General features: G+C 38.3%; 1 protein-coding gene across 7 annotated transcripts in view; it reads right to left on the bottom strand.

Annotated features, from left to right (window-relative positions):
- Positions 1-782: 782 nt before the first annotated feature.
- The window catches only part of SGMS2 (sphingomyelin synthase 2), a 112,984-nt gene continuing 96,674 nt past the window's right edge, over positions 783-17,092 (bottom strand). For all 7 annotated transcript variants that reach the window (XM_078149004.1, XM_078149002.1, XM_078149001.1 and 4 more), the window contains 3 exons: positions 15,997-16,150; positions 7,787-7,953; positions 783-5,989 (listed from right to left, as the gene is read on the bottom strand). In XM_078149004.1, coding sequence (XP_078005130.1) covers positions 5,786-5,989; positions 7,787-7,953; positions 15,997-16,150 — 525 coding nt within the window. In that variant the 3' untranslated portion in view covers positions 783-5,785. The remainder of the gene's footprint in view (positions 5,990-7,786; positions 7,954-15,996; positions 16,151-17,092) is intronic.

The raw sequence follows: 17,092 nt of genomic DNA, 5'->3' as shown, positions 1-17,092 counted from the left end.
ATTTATGACTTAGACTATAACTTTTGTCTGTGTCCTCAGAGAGTCCACTTCATGTATGGTCCTCTTCAGCTATGGATGTTATATGGGCATCAATGGAACACATGGGTTGACTGTTATGGTTATTGGTTATGTGTGTGCAAATTATAGCCTAGATGAGTGTCTAAAGTCAGCCTTGAGCTCTGATCGTATGTAAACTCTAAGAAAGAAACCCTGTAACATTCCAGCTTGCTTGCTAAAATTCTGGATTTCCTATAATACCCCATCATACAAAGGGCCCATCCTCTGCATGAGTATAAGGTTAGGCAAAGGCCATCTTTGTCATGATAATTTGTGAAATTAACCACAGGCTGGTCCAGTTTCCTTTTCATCCCTTTAACCAATTGTGATACTCAGAGGCCCCATTGCACCAGCATTGAAGATACCTCAAAGGGAGCCCTCTTCAAGTATATAATCTACAATTCAAGCCAGTCTTGCCACCGCCCTGTCCACAGCATGACTGTATACATCTGGAAGACAGATCCTCTTGGGAACTACCTTAGTATATGTCCTTGGGCCAAAGGTAATTGGATGACTTTAGAATTGGGCTGATTCAGTACTGATTTCAGGATACATCCTATAAGCCCTTGCCCTCTTCTCTCATGCCATTTTTCTTTCTTTTTTGGTTAAACAAAATCTCCGATAGCATGTCTTCAAAAGACAAAGTCGTTACTTGCAAAATCAAATAGTTAAACAAGCATCTTTCAAATCACTTCATATAGAAAGAAACACAATCACAACACTAATTTTGAAAACATCATTCATCTCTCATTGTAGTTTATTGGGTAAATACAAAGTATACTGTCTCATTTAAAAAATAAAACAAATGAAAAGCAAAACCAAAGGAATTAGAAATGGTGTGCATGTTATCTGTCCTCTGTAGTGCTGAAACATAAATTAGTTTAACTCACCATTAGGCACTTAAAAAAAAGTGAAACTTTGGCATTTTAGGAGTATGTGTATACTGCATTTACACCCCTAAATTACAACTGAAATGTGTTTATACAAAAAAAAAGCACAGTCATGACAAAAATGCACTTCTAAAGATAATGAACTATTTTTGCATTTTTTCCTTTCCCTAAAAAAACCTTGAAAATGAATTCCATTCATTAGACTGATGCTTATGGTACTTTTGGGTAGGAAACATGAGTGTCTGACATTTATATTATGATTTTTGATTAAAATGTGAGCACATTTAATAAAACTATAAGTTATATAATAGCATATAGTATATATTTATCCTTTTTATAATGAAAAATATTTGTCAGGAAAATAACATACTCTAGAATAGACCTAAAATTGTACTTTTACAAGGCACTTAACACATTGAAACAGTACAGTACGTTTCCAAAAGAATACAGTTGGCTACCTCTTAAAATCTTTTTTATGGGTATACTTAACATAACCATATGTTTTGCAGCATTATTCATTGCATAGGAGGTAAATTAAATAAAGTATTCCAACTTGGCAATTAGATTAGCTTATGTGGATGGTTTCTTCCTTCCTTCTGAAAACAGCACAGTTTTAATTCATTAGATACAATAAAGACCTATTTCCATTCATGATTCATTTAGAACACACAGCATTAAGTGGGTATAATAGGTCCTAATAAGCAGCAGGAAAATATCAAAGTAGGCACTTGTGCCAAACACAACTCTGACTTGATTTGCATTGCTTGGGTGGGTGGGGGGACGGTATTTATGTCAATATCAAAAACATCTCTTTGAGGCTAATAATAAGATGTTATAGCACTGACACGGCATTGATAAAATATCATGAAAATGTCTTTCACAGGCACGTAAAGAGCAAAGCCACCAAAATAAAACATCTTCTGTAAAATATGCTTGACTTGGTCATGTATTTTTCAAATTTCAAGAGACTCTTCACACTTCCTTTAAAAACCCATAGCAGTAAATGGTAAGACCAGCTTGAACCTGTAACCTTTTTCTAACTGTGCAAAACAAAACAAAATAAAAAAATTCTTCAAATATATTCCAATTTGAAAAACTAAGTTGTGAGATAAGAAAAGGAAAAAAAAAACGATGAGAAAGACTGTAAGCTTGCCTTGACTATTTCAAAGCCAACAGAGGCTTTTACCGCTTCAAAGCCAATCATAAGGCTTGGTGACATTGAGTTAAGGATGGTTTGAATGTTTTGAAAGTGGAATTGAGTTAAAAGATGGTTTGAATGTTTTCAAAGTGAATGATCATGCATGCTAGGAGCACATCTCTCTTGCAGAAATTCTACTCAAAATGGATTTTAACCTTTCTTTCTCTATACCAATTTAAACATGCCATCAGAATAAGTCCTGTTTTCTGTTCTCTGGGGCCACTGCCAATGATGGAAGCAATTAAAGAGGTTCATTTGAAAAAAATAAACATGAATAAAGGGTTGGAAAGATGGTTTGACTGTCTTTGGAGGGGAAAGAGAACATTTGGTTCATTGGGGTTCTTAAACAATAGATCAAAAACTAGAAGATCTTGTTGTATGTGGTATCTCCACCAGAGGGCAGTGGAATATACACCAAGTATCTTTCGCCAAAGCTACCACGTGACCAACATTCTGTGTCTCAATATTCCCAAGATAATCCAGTTTTACTGCAAAACTCATTTTCCGAGAGGTCAATAAACTTTTCCTCAACTTTATGATCACCGCTGGTAGAACTCAGTATACCAGTGCGTGAGATTGAAGGGAACACGGGTTTGTTCTGCTTTCAGAGAGAGTGGGAAGGGTATTTTTACAGGCTGAAACATCTATTTTCCATACGACATTCCAATCCAGAAGTTCCATACAGAACTGCGTGTGGGATTTGGAAGCAGGCTTCTATTCTCTAAGTTACTTCCAACTGATTGGTTGGTTGATTTTGATAAATAGAACTGATGTGATACAGACAAATATTGTAAGGGCAGTGAACCCACGTTTTCAATTCCAAAGATGGTACCTGGGGCTAAATTCCAAGGTTTCCTTGCTGTGATTTCTTTGGGCAGAACACCCACCATTTCTCTTCTACTGCTTCCCTAAATATTCCATATGCTTAATGTTTGAGACATGCCTTTCCCTCATCTATTAAATTACAATATACACAAAGAGCTTTTGAATAGCAGAATACCCAAGGATGAGGGCACAAATCCTTTGACCGACCTGAAAAGGGGATGGCAACATGTTTTTAACTATCGTTACAATGTTTTTACTTAGGATTGACCCAAATGTAAAAATCTGTTCAAAGGAGCTACAAAGGCCCCTATTAGACAATGTCAACTCTTAAAACTGGAAACTGAATTTGTTTAAGCCTAGTAATTACAAGTCACCTGGAAAAAGTGGGGGTCCGAAATACGATCAGGAGTGTGACCCAAATGTAAAATCTGTTCAAAGGAGCTACAAAGGCCCCTATTAGACAATGTTAACTCTTAAAACTGGAAACTGAATTAGTTTAAGCCTAGTAATTACAAGTCACCTGGAAAAAGTGGGGGTCCAAACTATGATCAAGACCAAGTGTCATATAAGAATATGTTTTCCAGGGGCACTCGGTGGTGCAGTGGATAAAGCACCAGCCCTGAAGTCAGGAAGACCTGAGTTCAAATGAGGCCTCAGACCAAACACTTCACAGTTACTAGCTGTGTGACCTAGGGTAATTCAACTTAACCCCAACTGCCAAAAAAAAAAAGAGTATGTTTTCCACTTCCATTAGAGGTCCAATAGGAAAAACAATCTCCCAGTGTCTGGATAGCAGCAAAATATTTACAAGTCTTCTGGGATTGTCTATTTTTCTTTTATTTGGGCCACAGTGATTTTTAGTTCCTAGGGAGAGAAAGGATTTCTGAGCAGTCTACCACGTCCCCTTCACAAATCTGTCAATAAATAAAAATGGTGATGAAAATGTTGTGGCCACCATGCGGCCTCCATGTAGGCTACAGAGTTTTTGTCTGTTCGCTTCATTTTGAATGTGAGGCCAAACCCTTGTGTCTAAAATCCTACCAAGAATGTTTAGGTTATAATTCTTATTTAAAGTGAGCTGACTGGAGGACAGTTAGTTCCCTTTGAATTAATCTGCATTTCCCACTACAGAGAGGCAGTAACACTAAGGACATTCAGAGAATTTTAGCACCAAGGATGATGACAGCAACTGCTGTAGAGTGGGGGACACTTTGTGCTTTGTTGAGATAAACTGAAGTAATTCAAAGTTTACTTATCATATATCTATAAAGGCTGACTGGTCTTGCTAATGATGAAAATTTGATTGTATTTTTCCATCGTCATTATAGGGAGGAAACATATTTCTTTCCTACTTGGTATTACTTTCCCCCAGTGTTAACAATTAGTATTACTGCAAATTTGGTTACTTCTTTTTGCTGGGTTTTATTGGAAGTTTTTAAAAATAGCCCTCAAACATGTGAGGAAATCAGTTCAGAGATCAGCCAAAGATACTCTAGTGTTAAATAATACAGTCTGCTAAGATTGAAAAGAAAAAATCCATTCTTTTGTATTACCTCATTAAATAAATCTATAAACAAACACGTAGTCACTGTGTAGATATAACAGTCACACGCTCGTTCTGAATAGTTCAGCACCAAGTAATAACCATTCTCACTGGGTAAGGACTAAAGCACTGCAGTATCTGTCTATATATATTCTGGCTAGTGGAGTCTTTTGATAAAAGGCAAGAATACATCAAAATTGTAGGCATCTATCTTGGGTTTTCAGAAAGGATGAGGTAAATATTTAGATCAAGGATCCTTCATAATTCAGTGTGACCAGAGATCTTTTGTCATTCCTAGAGTCTATACCTAGTCCACACACAAGTAAACTTATGGAGAGGACTTGACAAGTGTTTTTTTAATCCATGACATCTACCTTTTCTGCACAGGGACAGTTCAAACACCCTAGTGGACAGAACACAGAAGCAAAATTCATTGTCCTGTCATGGATATCCCAGTATTGTTTTCTTGATGTCTATTAAATACACTTTAAAAATGCAGTATTTACACACTTGTAAAACCATTGTGATGTTGCCAGACATGTTTGCAGTTTGAGCACATTAGCCTAGCATTGTTTTAAAAAATAAAGTCATCAGTAAAAAAAAAAATTGTATAAAGTAGTGGGTATGTCACTCATTGGATGGTAGCAACAGTGACCATTCCAGGGTTCTAAGCTATCCTTCACCCCACCCCCCCAAAAGCAGTGAAAACAGCAGCAGTTTGCCCCTCTTGAAGGATGGGTGTCACCCTCACTGAGTCTCCAATGACAAGCGTTGAGAATGCTATCACCTACTTCCCAACGTTAGGTTACTATTCCCTTTATACTGTAGCTATATATATATATATATATAGCCTGATAATGTGTTTAAAACACCTCCAAATTCTGCTGTGCTTGGTGAGAGGGGAGGATTAGGAATGTACTCTGAGTTCTGAGGGGAAGGGCATTGTTGGAGGGCAAAGGATGGCATGGGACCAGGGATGGAAGGGATATGTTCTTTGGCACCTCTTTTACAACCTCATTGGTCACAGTCCTGGGTCTCATCATCAATGGGTAAAGAGCTGCAGAAGTCTTTTTTTTTTCTAGACAAATAAACACCATGTCACGGGACAATACTTTGTTTATCTTTCAAATCATTTACACAAAATTTGGTCCACTTCTTCACATACCAGTCAATCCTATTAAAAAAACAAAACAAAACAAAACTCTACCTTTGGTTATAGCATGAAACGTTTTGGTCTTAGAGCCTATGCCTTTTTCCTCATGATTCTTCCTTTCAAGTGGATTTTTCATTGTCCTCTCCTGTTTTCTGAACTCGTGAGTACTTTTTGCAGGAGGATTTGAAGCAGCCAGGTGGCCAGGATAATGGCCAGGAGAAACAGCAAGGAATTGCACCTTGTATGTTTTTCTCAAAAAAATAAAAGATAGGGAACCACCATGCTCGAGATAAGAAATTAGTCTGTGATGAAACCTTCAAGCTCTGTATGTGGAGAGAAGAAAACACATGGAGAGATTTAATAATGAATGAATAACTCTAAATACAATGGACAAAACTATAATCATCCATTAGTAAAGCCAGTCTAATGAATAGAAAAAGAAATACAAAAACCTCTCTTAATTAAACAGCAGAAATGGGAAAAAAATTTTTATAGAAAATAATTAATAGCTTATAAAATCAATATTCACTTTCCAGAAACAGCTATTTTTATTAGTATCACATTTTAATTTCACTACAGTAAACAAACAGCATTTAGCTCTCAGCGAAGTAACTTTTAATTTAGAATTTAAGCTCCTCATCAGAATGTAAACTCTATCTCTTATTCTTGTGCCTATGCCTTATTTTGGGGGGACCAGACCTGGGAGCTCTCAATGCCTTCTTCCAAAGGGGGTCAGTGCCTTTTTTTCTACAATGTCTAGTCATTTTAGAGAGGCTTCCTGGAGCACCAAGAGGAAATGATTTGGTACTCCAAGCCACATAGGCATGAATGGGATAGGGAAGGGTCTGGAGCCCAGGTATTCTTGAGGCAGCTGTCTTTAGATGATGACACACTGATTCCCCTATTTTTTTGTATCATTTGTACCTAGTACAGTCCCTTACATATAGTAGGTGCTTCATAAATGTTTCTTGGTCTGGTAATTCTCACTTCAATACATCTTATTTTCTCATCTCAGCACCTCTGTTCAAATATTCCCCCATCACCCATCTCCAACCATCATAATCTGACCCAAATGTCAAGGTTTAGCTTCAATGCTACATTAGCTCAGGCAACACCAGCCCTTACAGAACCATTTCCCTTTCTAGGCCTCCTAGACTAGGACAGCTAATGTGATTTGGTGGATAGACTGCCAGGCTTGGATTCAGGAAGACCTGAGTTCAAATCTAGCCTCAGACACTTACTAGCTGGGCAAGTAACCTTGGTTAATATGCAGGCTGATCAACTGGCTTAATGAATCTGAAATTAAAATATATTTTCATTCCCAACTGCTATTACATCAAAAGTGGTTCCTACTACACAAACATTTTTTCTTTGGCCCCTTGTTCTCTAAAAAAAAAAAAAGATATGTAAGCAAATACATCCATAGGTTCAGAAGGAACAGCCATAATGTAAAGACAACCTATGAAGGTGAATACTTATAGAAAGAAGCAAGGAAATGCACATTTATTAAGTGCTTACCAGCCAGACAAATGTGCTAAGCACTTTACGGTTATCTCATTTGATGCTCACAGCCTTGGGAAATAAGTGCTATTATTATCACCCTCATTTTAGAGGTGAGGAAACTGAGGCAAAGAGAAATTAATTAAATTGCCCAGGGTCACACAGCTAAGAAGTATCTGAGGCCAGATTTGAACTCAGATCTTTCTGACTCCAGCACTCTATCCACTATACCACCTAGCTGCTCCAAGTTTAGGGGAATTCATCACAAGAAGTTTGATCACCAAGAGGTGTCTAGAGGGAGGGCAGAAGCCCACAATGAAAATTTCCTAAGGATTTCAATCTCTACCTGTGGAAGGTATAGTACCCACACTGATGAAATCATAGATCCTGGAAGTATGAAGTCAGCCATACTCATAAGTTCTTTATTATGCCTTATTTTAAGAAGGGGTCATGGATGCAGAGGTTAAGTGGCTGCGTCATAACCACATGGTGTATCAGTGGCAGAGCCACATTCTCTAAGGCTATGCGATGTAAAACCACGTGGAATTAGAAGATCATTTCATTTCTCACATCAACCTGCATTTTTTTCCCTCCTACATTAAAGTATTTGTTACTCTCACCTTTTCATTAGCCATGGAATGGTACCACCAGAAGAGTCTTGTTGTGATATAATAAGCAACGATCACATCAACAGTATAGTGTTCATGGGCCACAAGGATACAGATGATTCCAGCAGCGCTCAGCAGCCAGCATATCAAATGATACCACCAGAAGTGACGGGGTGAGTCTGCGGAGCAGAAAGATGCACATTATTCTTCCTTCCAGAGATAAGCCAGTTATGAGCTGCTGAAAATATCTAAAATGACTGCAATGCCCTAAGGCATAACTTTGACCTGGGCCCAGAAGGCCAGCAGACGCCAGCTGCCTAGGGTCCTTTCTCTGACACTACCTTGGTGGGTTTTACCACTTGGAAAATGAAGATGTGAAGCCACATCTGGGCATTTTCAGTTTTGTTGTATCAAAAACCCATCCTCGGTCAGTTGGATGAAGCCTATTGCCCTTTTCTCAGAATCATGCTCTTAAGTGCACAAAATAAAATAAAAAGGATTAAAAGGAAACCAATTAGCTCCTGAGGTGGAGCCAAGATGGCAGGGCAACAGGGACTCTTCTAGCTCTCCTCCAAATTCCTTTAAATAGTGACTCTAAATAAACTCTAGAGCAGCAGAACCCACAAAAAGACAAAGTGAAACATTTTCTAGCCCAAGACAACTTAGAAGGTTGGCAGAAAAGGTCTGTTGCATCAGGATAAGAGAGGAGTGTAGTCCAGTGCAGGCTGTGCCAGAGCAGACTAGGCCCCAGCACACCAGGAGCAGGCCTTGGGGTGACTGGATCAGTGGCAACAGTAGCGATTTCCAGACCTCTTAGCCCACAGATGGTAAGGGAATTAGACAATAGGTCAGAAGGAAATTTACAGGGGTCCCTTTGTTGGTACTGGGGCAGGACTCTTGCATTGCTCATACTTGAATCTGGGTCACAGTCCTGGGTCTTAGTCTTAGAGCTTGCAGCCCTCAGGGGAGCAGGGACCCCGATCAGAGTTTCAGGGTTGAAAAGAGTGCTTGTGGTTGCTCACAAACCCATGCACAGTTCAAGAGAGAAGCTCTCCCTAGATCACACCAACTTGGAAGAGCCAAAAACTTACAGGTCTCCAGAATTACCTCTGAAAACAGCTGCACAACTTGGGACAGTGCCCCTTCCCCTTGGGGAGCAGAGCCCTACTTTAGCATAGAGTTAAAAGTCAAGAAATTGGCTAGATAATTAGAAAACAACAGACAAAACCATAGACTGTATTAAGTTACTATGGTGACAAAGATCAAAATACACGCTCAGAAGACAACAAAGTCAAAATTCTGATTTGGTCTCAGGCCGTGGAAGAGTCCAAAAAGATTTTAAAAATCAAGTAAGAGAGGTAGAGGAAAAATTGGGAAGAGAAATGAGAAGGAGGTACAAAAAATATTGAAGAAAATAACACCTTAAAAAATAGACTAGGTGAAATAGGCACAAAAAATATTGAAGAAAATAACACCTTAAAAATAGACTAGGCCAAATGATGAAATAGGTACAAAAATCCAATGAGGAGAAGAATGCCTTGAAAAGTAGAATTGGCCAAATAGAAAAAGATATACAAAAGTTCACTGAAGAGAAGAACTCCTTAAAAAGCAGAATTGACCAAATGGAAAAGGAGATATAAAAGCTAAATGAAGAAAATAATTCCTTAAAAATTAGAATTGACTAAGTAGAAGCTAATGATTTTATGAGACATCAAGAAACAATAAAACGGGAGCAGCTAGGTGGTACAGTGGATAGAACACTGGTCCTGAAGTCAGGAGGACCTCAGTTCAAATTCAGCCTCAGACCAAACACTTAACACTTAACTAGCTGTATGACCCTGAGCAAGTCACTTAACCCCAATTGACTAAAAAAAGAAAGAAAATAAAAGAAACAATAAAAAAAACCAAAAGAATGAAAAAAATATATATAGAAGAAAATGTGAAATACCTTATTGGAAAAACTGACCTGGAAAATAGATCCAGGAGAGATAATTTAAGAATTATTGAACTACCTGAAAGTCATAATCAAAAAAAGAGCCTAGACATCATCTTTCAAGAAATTATCAAGGAAAATTGTCCTGATATTTTAGAACCAGAGGGTAAAATAGAAATTAAAAGAATCTACCAATCACCTCTTAAAAGAGATGCCAAAATGAAAACTCCCAGCCAAATTCCAGACTCTTGTATCAAGGAGAAAATACTGCAAGCAGCCAGAAAAAACAAAACAAAACAAAACACTGCAGCCATAGTCAGGATAATCCAAGATTTAGCAGCTTCTACATTAAAGGATTCGAGGGCCTGAAACATGATATTCCCGAGGACAAAAGAGTTAGGATTACAACCAAGAATCACCTCCCCAGCAAAACTGTGTATAATCCTTCAGGGGAAAAAAAAAAGGATATTCAGTGAAATAGAGGACTTCCAAGCATTTCCTGATAAAAAGACCAGAGCTGAATAGAAAATTTGACTTTCAAATACAAGATACAAAAGAAGTACAAAATGGTAAATAGGAAAGAGAAATCATAAGGGATTCAATAAGTGTAAACTCTTTACATTCCTACATGGGAAAATGATATTTATAACTCCTAAAAACTTTCTCATTATTAGGGTAGTTAGAAAGAGTAATACATACAGAGAAAGCAGAGGTGTGAGTTGAATGTGATGTTATGATTATCTGGAGCAAAACAGTTTGTCCTGTATGACTAAGTACACAAAAAATTTCACATATAATTTTCCCCTAATCAACTCTCTGTGCTAGCAAATATGTAGCCTCCATAGGCCATGCTACCCCATCCCCCCCAAACCTTAACAGTAGTCTTGCTCTCCAGTCATTGACTAACTTCTCACCCTGACCACAAGAGGGTGCTAGACTAGCACATGTCAGCTATAAGAAACTAAAGGGATAAGCAGAGAAATTCTTTGTGCCAGCACCACATGGTCCTATCACAGAGTGAACCAAAGAGGCAGAACTGGAATTCACCTTGAACTCCCATATCCTGGTACTAAATTGTTCCTTTCAAATTATCTTTTATACTCAAATGCTACCTGGCTACCCACGTTTACCATTTGCCAAGAGTAGCACACATGTTATTCCCATTTAAAGATAAAGAAATGGAGACTCAGAGAGGTTAGGAGTCTTTACTCAAGGTCACAGAGCTGATAAATGCTGGGGCCATGACATGAACCCAGCCCCCATGTCCTCTGATCCTAAGTTCAGGGCTTTTGTCCATTATGCTTTGATGCTTCTTCACTGCTGATCTTAAAAGAGCCCAAACTCAAAGTACGAGGCAGGCCACATCTACTTGCGAATGGAAGATTTAGAGATGTTTTGGCTTACTGACAATCCTCTTTGCCGAACGAGGAGTCAAGGTCAAGTCAGAGAGGAAGGAATCCTAGATCATCAGCTGTTGTAGTCTGGAGAATGGTGAATGTGTGACTAGCTGGGCACAATGCTCAATGATCTCCAATAGGAAGCTACTACATAAGATCTGAGAGCAGATCCTTCAAATAGGTTTCTTACTATAATTTACTATATTTATTTTTGATATTTTTATTCCCAAGTGTGTTTTGATTTCCTAACCATTGCATTCCCATGAATAGCAAATCCCCATTTTCCTAAATGGAACACTGAGGAATGGAAGACAACTGATTTACGCAAGGCCACAGTCTGTAGCAGAGCTTGGATTTATATTCCAGTTTTCCTTGGGGAGTAGAGGTTTATCATAGACTATGGAATATAGGAGGTCTGTACACTGGCAGAATTAGTGCTGGGATGCTGTACAATGTTTTGCATTGACTTGTGTGTCTAATTTATTTATGGATCTGAGTCTTCAGATTATGTTTGCAAAAGGCAGTCTGGTATAATGGACATTGGCCTGAGTCAAGAGACCTAGACTCTAATTTTGGCACCATCATCACTATCACTACTAGCTTGCATTTGTAGAGTGCTTTAAGGTTTACAAAGTGCTTTACAAATATTACCTCATTTGAGGTTGGTGCTATTATTTTTCTCATTGTACAAATGAAGAAACTGAGGTGGACAGAGATTAAGTCACTTGCCCAGAGTCACTGCGGAGGCTGGATTTGAACTCAGGTCTTAGAAGGAAATGGCAAACCACTCTAATGTCTTCGCCAAGAAACCCCCAAATGGGGTTACAAAGAGTTAGACAAGGCTGAAACAACTTAACAACAACAATTTCCTGACTCCAGACCTAGTGATCCACCCATTGTGCAACCTAGCTGCCTACTAGCTATGTGACCTGGGGAGAACTGGTTAACCTTTCAGGTTCCTCATCTATAAATCAAGGAGATTAGAATAAATGATCTATAAAGGTCCCTCTTAATCAGTTTTTTCATCAATAAAATGGGGATGAAAATACTTGTGTGCTGACTATTATTCTACTAGATTGTGGTGAGGATCCAACAGGAGTATGTATAAAAACTTGGGATACGCATGAACGTTACAAAAATGTCTATCACCTTAAGGTAATACTGGCTCTTGCTGATATAATGCTTTATGGTTACAAAGAAGGTACCTGCTTAGCTACCGAGGAAGCCTGTTCCCAAAGTAACAACTAAATAAATAAAATCTGGAATTCCCAGAAAGCAAACTAGGAGAGAGCCCACAGAAATGAAAAGAAGCGAAAAATAGACATAAGCATGCCTTTGAAAGAGCCCAGATCCACTGTTAATTCACAGCAGCCATACTGCATCCGGCCCAACTTGGAAGGTGATATTTGCATAGTGTATGGGCCTAACTGTTGAGTTGACCTTTTCATATAGAGGATGCTAATTACAAAGTTAAAGAATTTCTGCAAAATACAGAGTAGATCCTTAAGTGATGCTTATCACCACGAGTGGGGGCAAAAACACACAAACCATAATTTCGTCCTATGTGAACACCTACAAATTATGCTACAACCTCAAAGCAACATTTTGATTTAGAACTTAAAACTGGTACTTGTGGTGTGGACACACACACACACACACACACACACAACACATCCTCATCTCCTGTGGCCTATAATTAAATGCTAAATGTAAAACCACCATACCAGTTAGTAGACTACTTTGACAGAGCTGGGACCTCACCAGGGCCAGTAACTTTACTGCTTTCTTGGCCCACTGGAGAGCTCTTAAATCCACTCATGCCATGGTATCCTGGGAGACTCTTGTCCACACTGTCCCATAAATCTTCCATAATAGAGTACTCACCCAACTCTTAAAAGCCTTTCAAACAGGACCATCTAAACATGGTGTCCTCTAAACTTCTCTACTCAGAGAGATAGGTTATGTTACTGGTTACTCTACCAATATAACAATATTTAAGTGCAAAAAAAAAAGCCTCCAAACTCTAAATTAAGGGTTCTTTATCTTTTGTATGTATCATAGAATCCTCTAGCCTATGGTGAAGGCTACGGAATCCTTCTCAAAATCATGTTTTTCAATACATAAAACAAAATACGTAAACTTACAAAGGACACAAATTCTATTGAAATACAGTGATCAAAATTAAAAAAAAAAAAGGTTCACAGACTCCAGGTTAAGAATCCCTGACCAGGAATTAAGAACTAGGCTTCAATGACAGTCTTAAAGCAGTGCTAGAACTAAGAGGATTAGGACAACAAGTGGATAACTGTGGGAATTGAGTGAACCACACTGACTCCATCTTGTGACTCAATCAATTCTGGAGCTAGCTCAGTTCCTTTTCTATTCTATTATGGGTCTAATCCAAATTCTGTCTTGAAAAAAACTTTACGCAGTTGGGGGAATGGGGAGAAAACCTTATTGTATTGTTTGAATCTGGGAATTGTTTGGCTGGGAAACTGGACCACCTCCACCTACTACATAGAGACCGTTGACTAAGGACGTAGGTTAAGTTGACCAGACACCCAGTCAGACCCAGAGATTGACACCAAGAGTTTTCTTACAATTGTACATCTCAAGCAAACCATGTCTTATTTGAAAACTGACCCCACACTAATCAGTCAGTTATTGTTTACAGGTTCCTTAAACTGTTTAGAGATACTTGGGGAAAATGGTACCCCTCTTTTTCTGAATTCGGGAAATTGTACCTGTTCACCTTTACCCTTCCAACTTTTAATCTTTCATCCAATTAGAAATCAGATTATTAACATATTATTTTTCCTTTTAAATAATTGGCCTTAATTAATTGTTTTTAATGTATAAAAGTCTATCTCCCTTTATATTTGGGGTCCAGCCCAAGCTGAGGTGGTCTGGTCCCAGTTTGTTGGGTAATTCCCATTGCTTAAAAAATCAATATGCATGGAATATCGAACCTTTGTTTCCTCAGTTATTTCATCTTTCATCCATCACAGCAGCTAATATTGCATTTAGAGAACTATGTTCTTTCACAGAGAATTATAAAGTATCGCACTGTAAGTTTTCCCAATACAACATTAAATTGCAAAGTCTTAGGCAACTACAAGGCAAAAAAAAAAATCACTTCTTGGATCGTGAAAAAAAACCCATGCCCTCACAAGATCTATTTTTTTTTTAATAACCATCACATTTGCAGAGCATTTTACAGTTACACAGTGGTTGGTATATACATTCTTAATTGTTCTATAGCCTCTGCATTGGCCAGGTAGACTTGCTGTAGGGGCCAGCTCTCTGCTAAAGGGCATGCCTGATAATGTGCAAAAAGAGGTCTGAGCAGAGCTTTAAATAGTATTATTGGCTTGAGTTATTTGGGGGTTACCACAAAACTAAAAACTGAAGGATCATTTTGACTAGCTTTTACAGGGAGCTAAAAATAGAGGAAGGGCACACCGAACATCATTACTTCAGAAAGCTTTTTGGAGATGATAGATAATGGAGCACAGTACTTAGAAATATAGTAATCCTATGAAAATGAAGAGAGGCAGCATGGTAGTCTCTGAATCAAGACCCGGGTTCAAATTCTGCCTTTGACATATAATGGCTGAATGATTCTGAACAAGTCATTTCAACTCCTTGGAGTAGGAACTGTTCTTTTTTCTTTCTTTCTTTTTGTTTTAAAGCTCTAGGATCTAGTACAGAGCCTGGAGCACACACAGTAGGTCCTCAATATGAGAATTTTAAGTCTGATTAAGATGAGATTAAGATGATGAGATTGCTTTTTGTAATGTCTTGAAGTGTGAAAATAAGAAGGGACCTCAGAGAGGCAAGAATGCCCTCTTTATTGCATTGCTGACCAGGAGTATATCCAGTCTTAAGAACGCCAGTGATGCGGAAGGCGCTACCTCCTTGCCCTGGGCAGCCCGTTCCATTTGTGAAGTTCTAGTTGCTGGTAGGCTTTCTCCCCCACCTACCAACAGGCAACTTAGCCCAGCTGCTTCTGCTTCTGCCTAATGGGGCCAAGCAGAATGAAGCTGATCACTTTTCCACATGACAGCAGGAGACTAGGGCATTTATTCAGGACACAAAGATGGAGATACTCCAAAGTTGAGTGCTACTTGGATTAGATATAGTCACTTTTCACACTGGAGGATCAAAGGAAAGGACTTCAGAAGCCATTTAATCCAAGGCTCCCAGGGAACCAATAAGGAAAATGAGACACTAAGAAGTGGCTTTCATAAGCTCACACAACAACGGTGCATAGTAGGGCTGGGTTTGGAGTGCAGGTCTTCCAACTCCAAATCCAGCATTCCTCCCATTAGTCCCTACTGCCTAAAATGGAATGTAATCCTTCTACAGAAGAAAAGCCTTGCCCACGTTTTCAAATGCTCAAGTAGGCACTTTCTATGAGGAAATCTAATGAACTACAGACAGAGCAAGAACAGATATGCTAAGACAAATATAAATTTTAAAACTAAACCAAATAAATTTTCAATTATCTGAATTGATGAGCAGGTATGTGGTCCAAATAATCCCAAAGGTCACTGCTGTTTGGCTTGGAATGTACTATGATTTTCTCTTTGCTGTTACCTGACTTTCTAGCAATGTTTCGCTGAGACCAACACTGAAATGGGTTGATTTTCAGGAGAAGGAGGTAGCCTGGAAGCTCACTTAGTGACAGAAGGAAGCCAATCCAAGATTGAAATTGTTTTTTTTTTTCAAAGATAATCCATAGGTACACAACCGAGTTGATTTGTAGAGTGACTTTCAGAGCTTTCCAATGGAAAAGACCAAGGCACTATACACAAATCAGTTTGAGGCCTTGGTGATCTTTTCTCCCATGGGAATCAATAAGGGGAGGTAGCAAAACTCTATAGACTTACATTCTTTGATGAACAGGTAAGTCAGAGTCAGCACAACGGTGTGGCCGCTGAATAGGAAGTCTCCACACAAGATGTGTGACCCAGTTATGGACAAGCCGCCACCAGAGATCAGTCGCAAGATCCGCTGAACTTTTGCCTGAGAATCTCCATTGAGCTGGAAGACAGAGGATTAAAGCAGAGATGGACAAGTCCACTAGACAAAAAGAAAAAAAAGCAAAACCCACCTCATCAGCCTCCCTGGCTAACAGCTGGAGAGAACCACCCTCCATCACTAGACAAGGGAAAGAATGCATGGATCCCCTTGAAGTAAAGTGCAAATATGAGGGCTGGGGCAAAGTCATCAGAAGAGTCTTTGCTCATTATATTGGCAAGTTCCTCAAACATTTAAAAATTGTTCAGCATATTACTAACAATGCTCTCATGGTGTTATAACCTTGAAAAGAGCTTTTTGAAGTATTAATAACCAATGACTTCACTATAGCTATAAAGTAAAAAATAAACCATAGCCACTTTCCTGCTTTTTTGTGGAGGGAAGTGAGGTTTTCAAAAAATATATAATTAATAAATAGGACCTCCATCTGTAAGTTATCGCATTATATAGCATGATGTACAGATAAAATGTATCAAAGTACAAACAACCCAAATGTATATACGTACATATGTATAGTGTGAGTGTGTGTATATGTGTATCTATGTATCTATGTATATATAATACCAAAATAAGGTACAGATAAAAATATCAAAGTACAAACAACCCAAATGTATATACATACATATGTATGGTGTGAGTGTGTGTATCTATGTATCTATGTATATATAATACCAAAATAAGGTACAGATAAAAATATCAAAGTACAAACAACCGAAATGTATATACATACATATGTATAGTGTGAGTGTGTGTATATATGTATATATATGTGTGTATATAATACCAAAATAAGGTACAGATAAAAATATCAAAGTACAAACAACCCAAATGTATATACATACATATGTACGGTGTGAGTGTGTGTATATATGTGTGTGTGTGTGTGTGTGTGTGTGTGTGTGTGTGTGTGTGTGTGTATAATACCAAAATAAGGTACAGATATAA

The sequence above is a fragment of the Phascolarctos cinereus genome, unplaced genomic scaffold (genome assembly GCF_003287225.1).
Source record: "Phascolarctos cinereus isolate Bilbo 61053 unplaced genomic scaffold, phaCin_HiC Scaffold_9;HRSCAF=440, whole genome shotgun sequence".
Taxonomy (NCBI): domain Eukaryota; kingdom Metazoa; phylum Chordata; class Mammalia; order Diprotodontia; family Phascolarctidae; genus Phascolarctos; species Phascolarctos cinereus.
Note: the sequence above shows the minus strand (reverse complement) of the source record. Positions and strands in the feature narration are given on the sequence as shown.